At 33.5% G+C, this 17,950-nt stretch overlaps 2 protein-coding genes and 1 pseudogene across 4 annotated transcripts in view; 2 read left to right on the forward strand and 1 right to left on the reverse strand.

Annotated features, from left to right (window-relative positions):
- The window catches only part of LOC111389968, a 3,680-nt gene extending 2,451 nt beyond the window's left edge, over window positions 1-1,229 (forward strand). For 2 of the 3 annotated variants that reach the window (XM_023014954.1, XM_023014955.1), the window contains exons 3-4: window positions 34-641; window positions 781-1,229. In XM_023014954.1, coding sequence (XP_022870722.1) covers window positions 34-641; window positions 781-810 — 638 coding nt within the window. In that variant the 3' untranslated portion in view covers window positions 811-1,229. The remainder of the gene's footprint in view (window positions 1-33; window positions 642-780) is intronic. The other variant, XM_023014956.1, reaches the window with a different exon arrangement.
- Window positions 1,230-9,588: 8,359 nt separating this feature from the next.
- Window positions 9,589-11,387, reverse strand: LOC111389982 (annotated as a pseudogene).
- Window positions 11,388-11,978: 591 nt separating this feature from the next.
- LOC111389965 (ribosomal RNA small subunit methyltransferase B) lies at window positions 11,979-17,317 on the forward strand. The gene is made up of 9 exons (XM_023014952.1): window positions 11,979-12,241; window positions 12,461-12,605; window positions 12,902-12,992; window positions 14,168-14,365; window positions 14,510-14,742; window positions 14,915-15,046; window positions 15,972-16,039; window positions 16,136-16,197; window positions 16,810-17,317. Exons 1-9 carry the CDS (start codon window positions 12,117-12,119, stop codon window positions 16,941-16,943), a joined length of 1,188 nt encoding a protein of 395 aa, XP_022870720.1. The 5' UTR covers window positions 11,979-12,116; the 3' UTR covers window positions 16,944-17,317.
- The last annotated feature ends 633 nt before the right edge of the window (window positions 17,318-17,950 follow it).

The raw sequence follows: 17,950 nt of genomic DNA on the forward strand, positions 1-17,950 counted from the left end.
TATTGTGTGATCAGAGCAGTTCGAAGGAATTAGATTCCACAAGTCCTGTTGAGAAAACTCTGTATGTCGATACTATACAGCAGGTGGAATCTCCAAGAACGAGATTTTGTTTGTCACATAAGCAAGTGGAGCGAATGCCTGCTGCAGGGGACAAAGATTACGAGGTTATTACTAAGTCCGAAGATCAACATAATTTGCATACTGCAGATAAGGGAGCAAAATTACTGCCAAACGCTCAGAAATTTAGTGACTTTGTTGTAGTATCTTCAATCAACAAATCAAATCTAAAAGAGGGAATGGGGACAACAAAAGCTTTTGGACATGATCATGATGTTTACCGCAATTCAGATACTCCCATTTATATAGAAGTAAATGAAAAGAAGACTACTGAGAGCTTACGACAGCAGCCACAGGAATCAGAAAAGCTAGAGAATTCTCATCAAAGCCACTTGCCGTTTCCTGTTCCTCCACCATTACCAAAATCTCCATCAGATTCTTGGCTTTTCCGTACTTTGCCTTCCATGTCCACAAAGAATTCATTTCTGCGTTCATACGTCGGTACGGCAACAAATCCTCAAAACCAGGGACTTAAGGCACAAACCTGTGATCCCAAATGGGAAACAATGGTTAAAACTTCAAAGGTGCAGCATCAATATTTTCATTATTTTGAGATACTATTGCTCATTATTTTTACTAATTAATTTGATTCTGTAGATTTCACTTCATATTTTATTATAAGAATAAAATCTAATTGGCTAACATTGTTTCCTTTTCTGTCAGGAACAGTTGACTCTTATTCCTGAAACATAGAAGAACCATTCCTGAGACCCTTCTGTTCATATTCAGCTGTTTATTGGTTAATCCATTAGCTTAATGGACATGTTAGATGACAAAAAGGTGCAACTTTTTCCCCTTGTTTTCTTTCCTTCCTATGGTTATCTGGAGGTGCTTTGTTTTGTCATCCTAGAGGGCAATGATTTGGTAACTGTAATTCTGATGCCTCGTCTCCTGCCTAGTGATTAATGGTCATAATAAAAATAAGTTCCTGTATAGCTTAGCTTTGAGTTATTTTCTTCTGAACAAATTGTACATCTATAAAGGGAAACACGAGACTACACTTGAAATATGGATGCTGAAAGACTTGGTACATGTTCTCTCATATCTTGAGTTATTTTGACTACTATAAACTTTTAGGTTGTGTATATTGGAGGATTCTCCGGTTGACTATATGATAGTTCTTCAATTTCTTTTGCTGTTTGGTTGTCAAAATGAATTATCTTAATACTCTATATATTACCTATATATCCACGTTCATGCTTATGTATCTCTGTTGCGCATGCGTATTAAACAGTTTCTTTGTGACTAAAATTTAAGCTTGTGAAACATATGAATCTATTAGTCATATGACAGGAACTTAAACTTTTGAATATCACAGAGTAATTCTTGATTCTGCTATGTATATTAATGCCTTCTACCCTGCAGAATTAGATGATTGTTAAAAACTTTAAGTGCTTGTTTGTTTGGTAGCGTTTTTACTTATGTATAAGTTTGTGGGTCAAATAAAAAGAATGTTTGATCAGTATAAATTCATATTTAAGCTTTGCCAAACATGCTCTATGGGCATTAGAATGTGTGATTTTTTGGAGAATGTATGTTTAAAAAATAAGGAAAAATTTTTGGATTCACATGCAAAATATTTTATTGTGTAAATGTGTGGCTGAAAATAAGTATCAGAATTTAAAAATTTTGAAATAATGATTGTCAAACATGGGTGTAATAACTTTAGGTCTATTTTATTGCATGTTGAAACTTTGAGTTCCTTTCGACTCAGAATGAGAAAAATGACTCAGTCAAGATCTTGACTTTCTATTATTCAATTCAGATCAAGCAATAAATAATCCATCTATGGTATGCGGTTAATGAGGGATGATATCTTTATAATAAATGCATTTCATATAGAATTTAGTTGCATTGATTATGAAACATTGTTTTCCATGAGATCGGTGGAATCAGTAAATTCAAAATTGTCACCAACTACCTGATTCAGAAGAGACATGATTAAATACACGAGATACTTTTTACTTACCGCAGTATCGATAAGGTGTGTTTGGTACAGAATGTATGTTTGGTAAAATAGATCATACAGTATTGGACATCATTAAAGTTTATATATATATAATCTCCTTAGCATCGGTGCTTAATTTATGCTAAACACCATGCAACAGATCAGGAAACAAGAGCTATCTGTACACTGTGCTTACAAGAGCTTTGTTTGCGTAGTATTGATGATACGTATAGTAGATGTCAGAAGAAAAAGAAAAAGGTGTTGATCCAAAAATTTATGCTTTTCATGGTACTGCTGATGGTGGCGGCGATGGTATCAATAGCATTTGGCACTACTTAGAGAAGGCAATCTGTAAACTATGCTAATGATGGTATAAAACAGACCCTATACGGTGGTCGACCACTTTATGGAGCTTATCAAGCTGTTCTTTTTCATATTTCGAAGTACACAAACATTTTTCACCATGAACAGTTAGCATTAAAAGAAGTACCTTGTCGAAAAAAATAACTCATCACTCTCCTTAAATCTTCAAAAAAAGAAAGTTTCATGTAGAGATCTTCAGAAAAAGATGAGTCATCTCTTCTTGACCCATAATGTCGATCCTTACTATCAGTTCCCAATACCAAATGCTTCACAACATTATAATTGATTGAACTGTTTATTCAATTGATAGTAGGATTTGTAATAAATGTCTCTTTGAGTCATGTTAATTTTAAAATTATTGATCACGATTTTGTTTTATTCACAACACATGATCAATAAATCTAAAAGTGTGACATTCAACCTGAGACATCGGCACTTTAGGCACCTGACATGACTAGATATGATTAAATGCGATATACATGTGACTAGTTCTTAATTATCATGTCCATTCTTTCTGGTTGGCGAACATACCTTAAATGGTTAATGACCTAATATACGTGGCTCGAAATTCTTGTAAGTATGTCAATAGTTTGACTGAATATAGACGTGTTTTACATTCATAAGTTATTTTTGACTCGTATATAAATTCTTTACCAGAAGAGATACAAACTAGTTATTGCATTCCTTTACGATCACTATTCACCATATTCATATGGCTCGACTTATTTGAGCGTTAGAGGGGATCCCCACGACAACGCCAAATGGGTATTGTATACCTCGAAATGGTGGAATACGTGAAGTTTTATATGTTTCTGTGTTTTAAGTATTTTTGGGAATTAAGCATGGTTGTTTGCCTTTTTAGTTCCTTTTTTAAGTTAGCTTGTTAAAGGAAATGTTGTCACCCACACATTAAAATTTAATTCAAGAGTTTTCTAGAGAGAGTCGATTGTAGCTCGCGACTCCTTGTGATCTTTGATATGCAACTTTCGTCTTTGATCCATTGCAATGTATAAATGAATTTGAATGTTTTCTCTAACAATCCTCCACAAAAGAATGAGTTCTTCAAAAAATCTCTTGTATAAGCTCATTTATGTATAGATGAATGTGGACTCGAATATGCTTCACTTGTTAACCAATGTAACATATATGGTAATCCCTAAAACATTTTACATACAAACTTAAAAATCCTTAAGTTCATGAAACCGACACGAGAATATACCATTTTCCTTATCCAATGTTATCTGAACGTCTAAGTGGCTAGCCATATAACTTTGGAGACATCACCATCCCTAACATTCTTATAGGTAAATTTATAAAGAATATTACTCACGTAATCATAGTATCCCATAGAAAATCTATATAAATCAATTAAAAGCTAGATAGCTTATCATTTCCTTTGTTAATGTTTATAAATAGTTTCTATACATGAGCCAAATTAGGCTAAATTATCCTTCTGAAAAGGCGTGATTAGGTCATTTGCGCCCTATTACAAACACTATTTACCATATAATACGCGATTCAATCCTCTCTTATCAGTATATTCAAACAGCTCGACTTGCATTCACCGAATAAGTCATAGCAGCCCCATTCTTTGGAAAAAATGCATTTTTAAACAATATTTTGACATTATTTCAACAACATATTTCAATAAAATAATATTACACGTAAATTCAAAACTTTTCTTTATTTTTTAACCACACATTTTCTATTAATTCACTATTCAAAAATGCATTTTCCACCACAATGGGGCTTAAACAAGCGCATAACATGTGTCTGTCGTAAGCCATCAAAAATTATCATTGGCAAATTGTTGATTGATTTTGACATCAACGCAACTTTGACACTTATGTCTAGTAGAGGACTCCAAAGGCCGTAACTATTTCAAATAGCACCAAACTTTAGAATGTCGCCCATAGCGCGATTTATAAGGAGAGAGGTAATTTTCATTTTGCTGTTAAAATCTCAATTCAGATTTCGCTAAAAGTTCAGTAATAGTTGATGAAACTTACCCAAGAAAAGGACATTATAAAATCTATACTGGCCTATAAATACATGATACAATCATAGAGTAGACATCATATGTCTAGAAGCCAAAGTAGAACCACATAGGATCAGCAAAAATGGGAAGATTGTTGGACGGTCGATTGGAGAAGTCAGATTTTCTGGTGGCTGACTATGAAAGGCCTTTTTTTTCTTTGTATGCTTGTTCTTTCTCCATCAATCATGGCCATGATCATATTTGTGAGTGCTCATCGCGACTGTGATTACTCCTGTGGTACATCTGGGAAGGAAAAGAGTGGTCACGGAGGTGGCTATGGGGGTGGTGGTGGTGGTGGCCGCTGTGGGGGTGGGGGTGGTGCTACTTAGATAGGGAAATTTGTAAAGTATTGTTAGTTTTATAATAATAATGTCGTCTATTTTGTATCAAATATTTCTGTTATCTGTTTTGGGGGAATTACTAATAAAATTGTTTCATATTCAAAATTTCAGTGTATTTCTTTATCAGTTTCTTTCACCAATGGTATGTTTGGTGCCTTGTTTTGTATAGTATTGAAACGTATCGACGATTAAAAAAAAAAAATAATATCTTACTCAGAGTACTACCAAGCCTTGCAATCCTCACATATTTTTTGGAAAAATGTGAGATAAGTTTTCTCTTTAGGTGCTTATTCTGTATCTTTTCAATCACCCTGACAACCGAATTTGTGTGGGGGTTGTGGTCATGATACATAAATTACACATGGGAACAACTATCGTATTTTGATGTCAATGCAACTTTGACACAAATGTCTCGAAATATTTCGAAAGGCACCAAACTTGAGAATGGATTACAAATATTTTCTTGAAAAATATATGAGAAAAGGACTTGAAAATATCTATACTAGTACTATAAATGCATGAAACAAATATAGAGTACACAGCACATGTTTAAAGGCCAATAAAGAACCATACAGGATCTGTTAGATAGTGAATTGGATGAGACAGATTTTATGAGGCTAGCAATGAGAGGCCTCTCTTTCTTTCTTTCTCAATCAGGGCCATGATAATATTTATGTGTCGCTGCAATGGTCCTGATGATGTCTCTCATAGCACATCAGGGAAGAAAAACAATGGAAACCGTTCTAGTTATGGCAATACTAGATGCAGAGGTGGAGTCAGGGTTCGAATACAGTAAATATCTGTTTGAACTAACGAAACAAATTCAGAAACAAAATTTCAATGGTGCGGGACCAGGGACCCCACTTGCCCTACTTCCCTCCACCACTGCCTAATGGTGTCGACATGGCTAATTATGCTTATTATGGTGTTATTACTAGTGACGGCAACTGTGATTGTGAGGGTGATGGGGATGGGGATGGTGGTGCAGAAATGGTGACGGTGGTTGGGGGACATGGCGGTGGCTATGGGTCGAGGAGATTGTACTAACCAAATATTCAATAATTATGTGTTTAATCAGTTCGAATGTAATAACGTTAAGGATCTATTCTGTAGTGATTTGAAGAACTGATTTTTTGATCGTTAGTGAGAAAAGTGGGAACCATCTGTGAGTGAGGAAGTAAAAAATGATGACTGGAATAATGAAATAACGATCAAAAAATCAATTTTTTTGGATGAAAAATCACTCCCGAATAGGAGCTAAGTCATTTTTAATATTGCTTTCCGACCCTAACATGCTTTTGCACGCTAAGGCTTTCTTGAATAACCCGAGTAAACCACTCAATACCCTGAAAACCCCTATCTAAAACCGGTTAACTCAAGCAGGTGTAAAGGGCTTTAATGCCTCAATTGCAGTAGCATGATGCTATATCTTTTCTTCTCAAATCTTTTGTCATCGTTTTAGATTCACGACGTTAACACGACCAACACTGCACAAGGCGCTAGCATTAATGCCTTCATGGGTACCGTGAAAGGCGTCGAGTGCCCCATCTCCTTTCAAGAAACTAGAATTAGTGTCAAATGGGTGGATCTTAACGCATACAATATCGAATTGTAATGTTTGTATCATTTACATTTTCTATTTAGCCAATGTCTGGTTTTGCTAAAGATCACTTTTTTATTAGATTTTAATAAAAGTTGATAAAATGTATAGTTGAAAAATTGATAAAAGTTGCGAATCCGATTAAAAGTGTGATTAAAATTAATTATTGATTTTTACTTAAATTTTTATCAACTTGTTTAGTTAAACAAAATAGAGGTTTAAAGTATCTCCAATAGACTCCTTAAATATGATATACTTTCTATTTTGAAGAGTCAACCCTTAAAATCATGCTCCAAAAGACTCTTTAAATTAATACTTTAATTATTTCAATTTTCAATATAGGAAAATGATATAATAATCTAGAGAAAAGTTAGTTTAGAAAATAGAAATAAATAATAAACATTTTTAGGGAGTAATAAAATTAAGCATTAAATGTAAAGAGCTTGTTGCGATGATTAAAATAACTAACAGAAATAGTTGTGAATGTATATAGACAATTGGTTAGAGAATTTCCAAAAGGTTGGTGGAATAATCTAATAGTTCTACACTAAATTTTAATCGCAACGTCTTTTGTTACTTATTTATTCAACTTTATTTGATCAAATTTTTATCATCAACCTTTTATTACGTTGCACATACTATCTCTGATAATGGTGTCGTTCAAAATATTTGTTAGGAGGACGTAGAAATACTTATTTATATATTTTTAAATAACAAAAGTAAATCTCAAATACAAAAGCTTTATACAATGGGTTGTGCTGTGTGTACACAATAGTGTACATACAGCCATACACCCCCCTCACAGGGAGGGGGTCCACATGTAATAAAATATTTGTGGATCCCCCTTCATGTGATGGAGGTGTAAAGCTGTGTGTACACCAACTTTATCCTTACACAATATACATCCCTTATTTCAATGTACGTTAGCAGAATATTTAGAAAGAAATCCTCATCAAAGATAAGATGGTAAATTAATTGACAGTTAAGAATATAAATATGATGAAAAACATTAAGAACATAAGTGTAAAATAAATAGATGTTCAAGACTTTCATTATAATTAAATTGTAATGGAGATAATAAAAAATTAAAAAGTGTTAATATATAATTATTCTCATTTCAGTTTGGACAAACAATCGCCATTTTACTTTACGAAAAAAAATAAAAATAAAATAAAAGTTTCCCTACTTTAAACCCAAATTCACCAAAAACCTTTGGGGTATTTTTATAAAAGGCCTAAGCATGTCAGTCAAAACATTTTTTGGCCTTACTTTAGAAAAGTTTTTGATGCCCTTTTTAGGTTGAAATGTCCAAATTATCCTTATACATATTGTTGAAATATTTCACATGCCCTTAGTATATAATGATTATAATGCCCATTTTTCAAATTATAACTGTTTTCAAGTGACTCAGGTCGTTTTAAACGACTCAATAGTCGTTTAAACGATTGTGATCGTTTTAAACAGTTATAGTCGTTTAATCGTTTAAGACGATCATAAAATCGACTACAGTCACTTTAGATTATTTTAGAAACGACACCATGAATTTTACAGTTAATTTGGATGAAAAAACTTGTATTTGTAGATGATTTCAATTAAAACATTTACTGTGCGAGCATGCAGTAGTTATGGTGAAGAAGAGTGGCTATTCAATTTACATGTTCTGATCTTTGTATTATACTATTGAAAATTAAGAGTAGTTTACTATTTTTCCTATGCTAAATGAAGTTGATTGATAAATTCCTAAAATTTTGGTTTCCTCAATGTGTTGCTGTCGTTAGTATTACGACGAGGTAGACGTACTAAAACAACAAGGATTCCGTCTATAGAAGAATTTTTCAAAAGACACAAATATAGGCAGTGTGCCGAAAATGGGCACAACCGACTAACATGTATTAGTCACTAGGATTAATATATTGTTTGTTTAGTTAATAGCATGTCGCTTAGATAACAATCCAAAACTGATTTCTATTTAAACTTGTTAATGGAACACGATGAATTGTATGTAATGAAGTGCGTCTTCTTATTCATTTTAAATTAATAGGTCAAAACAAAACACAATTTAATAATATTAGAAGTTTGATTCTCACCTCATCTTGCATTATACATTATTGTAAGTCGCATACTTATAATTTAAATACGGTATACTTGAATATTGTTAGCAGAGCACGTTAAATTGTATATAATGAAGTTCGTTTTCTAATTCTTTTTAACTAATTCAAATCAATTGTAAATCATGTACTTGAAAATCAAATACAATATATGCTTGAACAATGTGTAAGGAGTACAATAAATTGTATATAATGCAATTCGTCTACATTTCTAAACAAAATAAATTGTAAACAATTGGAGTCTTTGCAAACAACTTTAGTTCTATAGAAAAATGATTAAAGTCATTTAAAAAGACCATAGTTGTGTTTTATAAAACAACTGTAGTCGTTTAAAAAGACCACAGTAGTTTCGTGGTCTTTTTTACAAAACGACTATGGTATTTTTAAACGTCTTAAAGTCATTCTTTTAGGAAAAGACTGGAATTTTTTCAACGACTCTAGTCATTTGGAAAAAAATACAGCAGTTATTTTCCTTAGACAATTACAGTAAAGAACCGACATTTTTGAAAAAATTCAACATTATCTCCCTTGTAATATAAACTAAATCAATCTCAAAAAAAAAACTACTATTCATAACATAAAAAAAACTACATTCAACATATACTATAAAATTATATTCACACTCATTAACTCATAAACATACAAATACATCAAAAGTTACTAGGGCTCATAATCAAGGGCAAAAATATCGGCAGCCATCTTTTCTCTCCATCTATTCATATAGAAGCCATTAACTTGTTCTACCAGATCGTTGATGTTCAAGAATTCTATATATTTTACTACATACATACTACAATCGCTCGTGAAAGATAATAAATAATGGTAAACAAAGTGAAATAATTGAATGAATATGTACAGGTGAATATTTGATTGTAATAAAAAACATACAAAACGGCTTGTTTAGTAGTTTTGGTATTCCTTTCTACAACAAGAGTATCTGTCTCCAAATTGATGTTGATTTCCTTTAGAAGTAGCAGCCCTAGGGCCTTTGCATGCACATACATTTAGGAAGGGAAGAGGGAGGGGTCACTCCGTCTAGACTCTGATTCAAAGACTTAAATATAAACTCTTAAAAGAATACTGTCATTAAGATGAAAATGCACAAAAGTTTAGCCTAGACATGGAGTATATCATCCTAAACAATCAAATACTACTACTCAGTATGGATACATTAGAAATGAATAATTAATTCATAACAATTAAACTTCATGGCATACATGAGCCAATCCTAGTGTGTTAAACTACCTCTTCACATAATAGATAACAATGCTTTCAAAGTGAATCTATAATAATTAATGCTAAATGGTAAAACCCAAATCATCAATAGCTCTACCTAGTTCCATTTCAGTGATCTCTTCTACTGTCTCGCCTTCATTTATTGTCTTGAGGCCATCATCCTCATTTCTTAAATCACCCGCAGCTATACAATCTTGATATCTAAAACAACTGATGAGATGGTCATTTGTAATTCCAGCCGCTTGCATAAATGAGCACACAACCGTAGGCCCAACTCCTCTTAGCCCTCTTCTAACCAAGTCTTTGCTTATGGTATTCGCTTTTGACGTCATAATGGGAACTTGTCGAGGATAGTGGAAATTACAAATTATAGGCTTGTAGTTAACAAAACTCCATGTATATTTGTCGAAAGACCCTAGTCATCTATTATCTGAATCACGAGAAATCCAAACATGAGACCAATTGTTCATACAAGTTCATAATTTATAACTACAATTTTTTTTCAACCGTCTTTATAGCCTCCTTATTGTTCAATAGCAGTGATGGCTGGATTAACAAATTTGGCATTGGTTCTTGGTGAACCCAACTGTACCACGAGTTCAAGGTACCAATTGTAAACCCATTTCTATTACGTTGTCAAATTATACATACAAAAAGAAATAAAGTGATTCAAGTTCTTCTATATACTACTTGCCTGTCATTTATCAATCATTCTGGTCAAAGAAAATACTGGATAGTCACCTAAAACATGTAGTTACCTAACCTTTTCGAGGAGATACTCGCTTTGGTATCAAGCCTGAGTAGTGAGTGCTCAAAAGCTATTCTATTAGCCTAAACTATGAGAAACATAAAAACTAATATTAGCCCGTTTGACAACCATTATTTGAAAATTTTGTATTCTACACACTCGTTTTGATCCACAATAAAATATTTTGCTCGTAAATCCAAAAATTTTCACTACTTTTAATCACATATTCTCCTAAAAATCACTATACAAAACATTGTTTTTCCCAAGTAATGATTGTCAGGGCTTAACTTCATCATTGTCAACTCTAATAAATATCTGAAGCATTTTTACTACAGTTTAAGGTTCAAAAGGCAATGTTTGCCTGTCCCTAAGAAGAAAAATAATAATAACGCTGAAAAAGAGATCACGAACATTCTAATAACATCACTGAAACTAATAAGGAAAAATGTAAATCTTGAAGTGTGGTAAAATTTACAATAAACAATGCGATCATCACTTACCTTAAAGGTTTGAGGTGCATTTTTTATTATTGCTCACAGCTTAAGTTCCAACAGAAGAGAGCTGGTAGGAGTTCCTGGTGTTGATACTTTCTTCTCATTTAATTTTGACAATGCAATAGGATCAAAGTCCATAAAGACTTCTCTGCATTCAGATACGCACATATGTAATTAGCGACAATAGAGCTCATGAAAATTGCAATAATCAAATTTCTGCAACCATTGTCTGATTGTTTAAAATATAACATATAATACTAAGATACATAAATATATCCCTTTTGTTAAGAATGGCAGGCCATGTTAGTTCAGCCAATGTCGTGGAGAAGCTCAACAATTCAAAAAGGTTCGAGCAAATTGTCAAAAGATTAAGGAAGCCATAAAATAGGGTCGTCTAACAATTGGAAACCAAAAACTCAAAAAAGTAAATAAAGTTGGGAGGAGTCACATACTTATCATCATGAATAGGAACTCCCCACTGTTCATCATGAAAAGCAGCGTACAATGAATCTTTTAGAAAATGGAAACCAATTAGCACAAGGAATGCAAAAAACAATAGAATTTCTCATAACAAGAACATAAAATTGTACATTACCAATAATTAAAATTACAAATTATTCAAATTTACCTCAATATATGCAATTTTTTTCTCAATCCTTCCTCGCAACCTTGAATGGTTCCTCAAGCCACAAACAGTGGTTGTCGTTAAAATTAGATTGCTACAGTTGAAGTTTGCAAATGCCCATTCAATTTCTGAAGGTTTAAAGCTTGAAGGTACAGCTTCTTCTTCTTCTTCCCGTTGCTTCTTCTTCTTCGTTGGCTTGATCTCTTTCAAATTTGGGAGCCGTTTTCTTCTCTTCAGGGCTGAGGGTAAAAATGATAAATAAAAAATGAAAACATTTTTTTTTCTTTTAAAGTAGAAAAGGTTGGTCAAAGGACAAAAAAAAAAAAAAAAAAAAAAAAAAAACCTTTAAATCGGGTCATTGCCACTATTCCCACAAAACCTTTCAGGTTCCTGTTTCGGTCTGTTTACCACCCCGCGTACCGCCCTCCCCGCCGGCGCACCGGCGAAAAAGTTCAAAACCCTACTTACCACCCCGTGTGCTTTAATCTGCTATGCTCAATGGCTGAGCAAGTCGAAGATGTCTCTACATTACCGTTACCGGATGCCTTCCTCGATTTTCTCAGGCGGAACGGTTTGGATCCTTCAATTTATGCTGCTTCTCATTCCACGCCTCGTTACATTAGGTTGTTTTAGCATCACCTATTGTACCTTGTTTTTCTTTAACTTAATTTTGTTAATTCATTCATAACAAGCATAAATAATGAATGTTGAATTGATTTTTACTTTTATTGTTGCACACGAGTGAAGGGAAAATTGGGGGGTGTAGCTAGATGTTAAGGCATCATTAGTCTTTTTTCGCGGTTAATTGTATAATTAGCCAAGTTCTTTTGCTTTCTTGGAAGGTTAAAACCCGGTTGCGAAAGACACCTCATGGAAATTGAAGCTGAGATTAAATGCAAGCTTAAAGAAGTGTCTTGGTTGCCTTATTTCTACTATCTTTCGCCTGATGTTGGAATCGCTAGAACGAAGGCGTATCAAGAAGGAAAGGTGACTGTTGAGAATTCTATTTTGCCTACACTATCATGAAATTAAATGGCTTTATATATATATAAGCCTTCCTTGTTAGGTATTACATATTCCAGTTTGAGAAAAATAAAAGGATTCGGCTTTTGATCTTTTCACTTAGATAAAGATGCAAAAATCAGAAAAAATATACGATTTATTTTTCCTTTCGGCAGCTTGTCTGCTTCTCTTTTTAAACTATATGTGACGATTTACCTGAAACAAAAAGGAAAAAATTTGAATTTCAAAATATTTTAAATTATCTTGGTATTGTCATGCAGATATATGGTATTGATGCAGCTTCTGGAGCTGCTGTTTTATCTTTGGGTATCTCACCAGGAGATCATGTCCTCGATCTCTGTGCTGCACCTGGTAAATGTGGTTACATTGTTTGGATGTTCACAGCTGATCTGCTGATCTGATTGCGAGTTTCTTACTTAGCTTTTACATGTGGAAATAAGTTTTACTCGGTTTCACCTCAATTAAATTTCTGGCCTTCTCTTACCATTGGCACTAATTTTGTTTGACAATATATAATCAACAAACAACTAGGAAGGCTGACTGCAAATTACAAAGGATGTTGCTTGCATACTGAGAGAGAGTGGCGGAATTTCTATTGTCCTTTTTTTTTTCCCCCAAATTGAGGTTGCGGCATGAATGAATCCAGTTCTTGCTTCCTGCTTATCATGGCAATGTATGAAGGTCTCAATTTGAAAGTTCTGATTGGGGCTGATGAGCCAATGTGTTGAATTTCCTTTTTCCAGTTTTTACTACTATTAGTCAAAGTTGAACGTACATTGCATGTTATTCAAAAATATTTTATAAGTGATGTAAAAGTAATATTTGGTACTAATTTATTGGAGGATTTGATGAGCCTCCGACGAATTAAAGAAAATAAAATTTAGTATAGAAATTTAAGAGAAGAAAATTGTATTCTCAGAACTCAATTTCTATGATTCAAATTTTTTGTAATGATGAAATAATATAAATGAACAATCTTTTTATATTACATTTGATACATAAAAATTAATTGTTAACACATAAATTTAAACACCCATTAAAATTTCTAAATACATGGATATGAATAAATTTATTTATAATAATTCTAGATTCATATAATTCAAGATTCATCAAGTGAAAATTCATTGAATCTAGATTAATGTGAATGTTAATTAATTGAAAATTAAGAATGCAAATTTTAATAGACGACAATAATTATGTAGTATTTATTACCTATCGAAAAACGAAAAGTTCTGTACTGTTGAAATAATTGAATTGTAGGGAGGGTTAAAATCGTCCAAAAAATGATTCTGCATTGATGTGATACTTTAATATATTATAGATGTTTTACTACTTGGCTGATAAGAATTCCTAGTTTGTATTAGCATTCATTGATATTAGCTTAACAGCACTATGGAATGAAGATGAACAAGCTTGCAATTGACAAGAAATTGCATATAACCTCAAGTGAAGATCATGTCCTTCATTATGAGATATAAATATATTGCCTTTGAAATTCATATGTTTCAAGATTCCATTTTATGCAGGTGCTAAACTTTGTATGATATTGGACCTTCTTGGCTGTTCTGGTACCGTGACTGGTGTTGATGTTTCTAGACATCGATTAGCAGCTTGCAGAAATATGCTGCAGAAGTACACACTTGGTGACCGTTGCCGTCTGTTTGTTGCTGATGGAACAACATTTTCCCTTATTCCTGTGAGGGTTTGTTTGAACTCTAAATCATGTAAAGTCTCTAAAAGAAGTCATTTACAGTAATCTTAAAATAGTAATTTTAAATTGTTTTCTGCTCCTAGTGCTAGAAGCATAATATTTTTGAAACTATTTATAGTCATACTTGTCTAAGGATAATCGTTTTATACATACAAAGCTGCTGCTGAAGAACAATTAGAGGTGTACAAGGAGTGGACTCCTCGGAGATCATGGAAAGAAAGGAAACGAGCAGCTAAAACTAGAGAAAATGATGCTTCTCAGTTCTTTTCACAAATTCAGGATCCAGAGCTTATATTTTATGGGCATCATTCTGGAGTGGTTGGTTTGAGTAAATGTGAAGTGTATCAAAGTCTCAACGACCATGAGCTCTTGCAATTAGGTTATGACAAGGTAATTTTTAATCAATTATCTCTTGGCTTTTTCCGTTATTCTTTATTGCTCTTACAAGTTCTTGTTTTTCGTATCACTTTTCTGTTATAGTGAAGACAACACTGGTTTCAATCACTTGTCGTCCAATCTCTTTTCTGCTCAAAATCTACATCTGGGTGAATTTTTTCATCAGGTCCTCGTTGATGCAGAATGTACACATGATGGTTCAATTAGGCACATCCAAAAATTTGAACAATGGGGATGGACAACACTTCAGCGCCGAGTACTGGATGCAGAGAGAACTGATTTCTTGACTGTCCTACAGGTCCATAAGCTGTTTGCTTTTACTTGCATGAATAGTTGTGCTGTAGGTCTCGTTCAAAACTAGTTGCAGGTTTCATATAGTTTATAATTATTATCTAATAGAAGAGTACGTGTTTGTTTTTGTTACAAAAAGATCACAAATATGAGATTATGGTGACCTATGTCTGATCAACAGTGTCAGTAATCTTCATTGCTTGTTGGTTGGTTAGATGATCATTCATGTAGATAATAAAACAGCATATTGCCATTTATAAAAGCAATGCACGCAGAAGCGTTTCAAGCATTTTATGTGTTATTTGCACAGATTACATATTGTTGTTCTTTCTTGAGACTTGAGCAAGTCAATATCGAATATGCATAATTTCTGTTTGTTTCAAAAAAGATGACATTTCGTACAATTTGTTTTCATTTATTAATAGCATTATACCACTTTCTCAATTAATCTTCAAATGACTTCATGTACATCTTATGAGATGACGTATTACTCTCATGTTAAGGTATCATGTGAGCTTTTCATGGGCCGCATGATGCATTAATTTGTCCTATTACAGTGGTGGAGTGGGTAGGTTATAATTTTCCTTGGTAATTTTATTCCTTTTGAGTCTTTACTTAAAAGACTACTGAAATAATGAAGTGAAAGTTTAGTTAATGTGTTAAACACTTAAACTTCACTTGCATAGATTCTCATTCCTGGATGTCATAACGAGATTCTGTCCTATTTGTCCACGTAATTCTGTACCTGCCTGTTTGGGTATATAGGTTAAAGTTATTCACTGTATACTGATGGAAATCATAAGCTAAGACTGGCTATTGTTGCTTGCTGTTTCTATTTTCCATTTTTCTTTCTCCTTTTACCTTTCTTCCAACAATATTTTCCTCTTATTCTACTTCAAAATTAGACAATAATTTTCTTATTACGTTTGCAGTTAAAACTCCTAGCCAATGGGTTCAGATTGCTCAAAGTTGGTGGATCTCTTGTCTACAGCACGTGCAGGTTCGCTTCTACTGGAATTCCATGAACATTGCATTGCTTTTTCTTCCTTTTTCTTTCGGATATTCTAACCAGTGTTTTCGCTTGTCATGTTAATAGTTTAACTCTTTCTCAAAATGAAGATGTGGTAGAGCAGTTCCTTTCACAAAATGCATCTGCAGGTAGGCATCACAGTGGTTTTAGGATCTTGAGCTGTTCCTTTTCCTCTCTTTTAGTGCATCTGAAATTACAAGTTTATTTTGAAATATATTTGACTTGTCTCCTTGCTTCTGAAGTGATGTCTATGCAAGAGTTTTACTATAACATAGGTGTCCAACAAGGATGTAGCTCAACTCAACTCATCCGTAGTTGAATACAATCATGTTAGGCTAAGCCTGATAATAGGGAAGTTACTTTTAATAACTTTACCAAACATGCTCAAACATTTGAGTATGAGAATGTTCAACTGGAGTTCATTTCTGAGAGGTGTACCACTGAGCAAGTATCCCTCAGGTGCTTCACCAATTTATACGTAGACGAATCTAAACCTTTCCTCTCATACAGTTTCGAAGTAAGGAGCGGACTTGATAACACCAGTTTATGCACGCCACGATGAGAACAGAACCACGATTGGTGCTTCTTGTTTATATGCACTTGCCTTTTTATATAGTTTCAGTTGCATCTACTGATGGTTATCTACTGACTTCTACTTCTACCTCTCTGCAAACCCAAGTCCCCATCCCCAATGGCCCTTCTTCATTCATATGATGCATCTCTCCTTATTAATCTTGTAGAGTTGCTGGAGATAGATGCTGCCCAAAACTGGCCTTGTAAGAGTGCTAGAATTCCCAAGACTCTGCGCTTTGATCCGTTGACATCTTCTACCAGTGGACTTTTCATTGCAAAGTTCACAAAGCTAGCCGTTTGAAGTATCGTGTTTATATGTTAGTATTCTGCTGTTCATGGATGAAGATTGGAGTGTCAAATTTATAGCGCCGAATTAAAGAATCTTGAAACGTGCCTTGGCAAAAGGCTGTCATGTCCAAGCAGTTGCATTCAAATGAAAGAGCACCTACCGGAAATGCAACAAAGATTCGGCACTACATTATTGTAACATGACCACACCATATATAACGTCGTTTTGGGTTCGCCTATTCATGCATTAATTGCGAATTTTTGAGTATCATCTTTGTATGAATAGAAAACATTAGGAGTGTGTTTGCTAAACATCGTAATGATGCAGACTTCAACATCCCTGTTCATTTTTAACTGTATAAATTTGGTAAATTTCATTTGGGATCACTGATCTATCAGTGAATTTCAGTTAGGTTACTAGACTTTAATCTAAATTGAGTCACTGAACTTCAATGAGTTTCAAAATTCATCACTCTATTGCATTAGATCATCTATCATCCTATAAACTGGCAGTAAATGACTTTGTTGCCCTTCAGACATTAACCTTCTACTACGTGGCACCGTTAAAATGGAAATCGGAAAACAAGAGTTATAACAATGTTTTTAAGATAAAGAAGTGTGTATTTTTACTACTTTCACGAAGTTGTGCGGTAGTAAATTGGCAATTTACGCATCGATTACCTGGAAAGATATTTTTGTGCATTGAAAGATTATCGACCTCAAGTATATGCATCAATATTCGAGTTTTCTAGAATGTTCCAACTTCAACTCCTTGTGTAATTGAAGGCATCCACACAATCTCAAGACATTGATCCCCATTTTTCAGATCCTATTTGTCAAGCGAGGGAATCTCAAACAAAAACAAATTTTGTAATAGTGATTTTTGAAGAATGTTTGATTAAAAAGTAAGGAAAAATTTTAGCTTTATATGCAAATTATTTTATTGGAAGAATGTGTAGTTGAAAATGAGTTTTTGAATAGCGAAGCTCAAACATGACTATAATTTGCAACGACACCACC

The sequence above is a fragment of the Olea europaea genome, unplaced genomic scaffold, assembly GCF_002742605.1.
Source record: "Olea europaea var. sylvestris unplaced genomic scaffold, O_europaea_v1 scaffold636, whole genome shotgun sequence".
In the NCBI taxonomy this organism is placed as follows: Eukaryota; Viridiplantae; Streptophyta; class Magnoliopsida; order Lamiales; family Oleaceae; genus Olea; species Olea europaea.

Bases quoted from the DNA above. Each gene is read 5' to 3' on its own strand.
- LOC111389965 (XM_023014952.1), top strand. From the start codon at position 12,117: ATGGCTGAGCAAGTCGAAGATGTCTCTACATTACCGTTACCGGATGCC. The intron at 12,993-14,167 runs GTAAATGTGGTT...CATTTTATGCAG, and splicing joins CGATCTCTGTGCTGCACCTG to GTGCTAAACTTTGTATGATA. The intron at 16,198-16,809 runs GTAGGCATCACA...TTAATCTTGTAG, and splicing joins TTCACAAAATGCATCTGCAG to AGTTGCTGGAGATAGATGCT.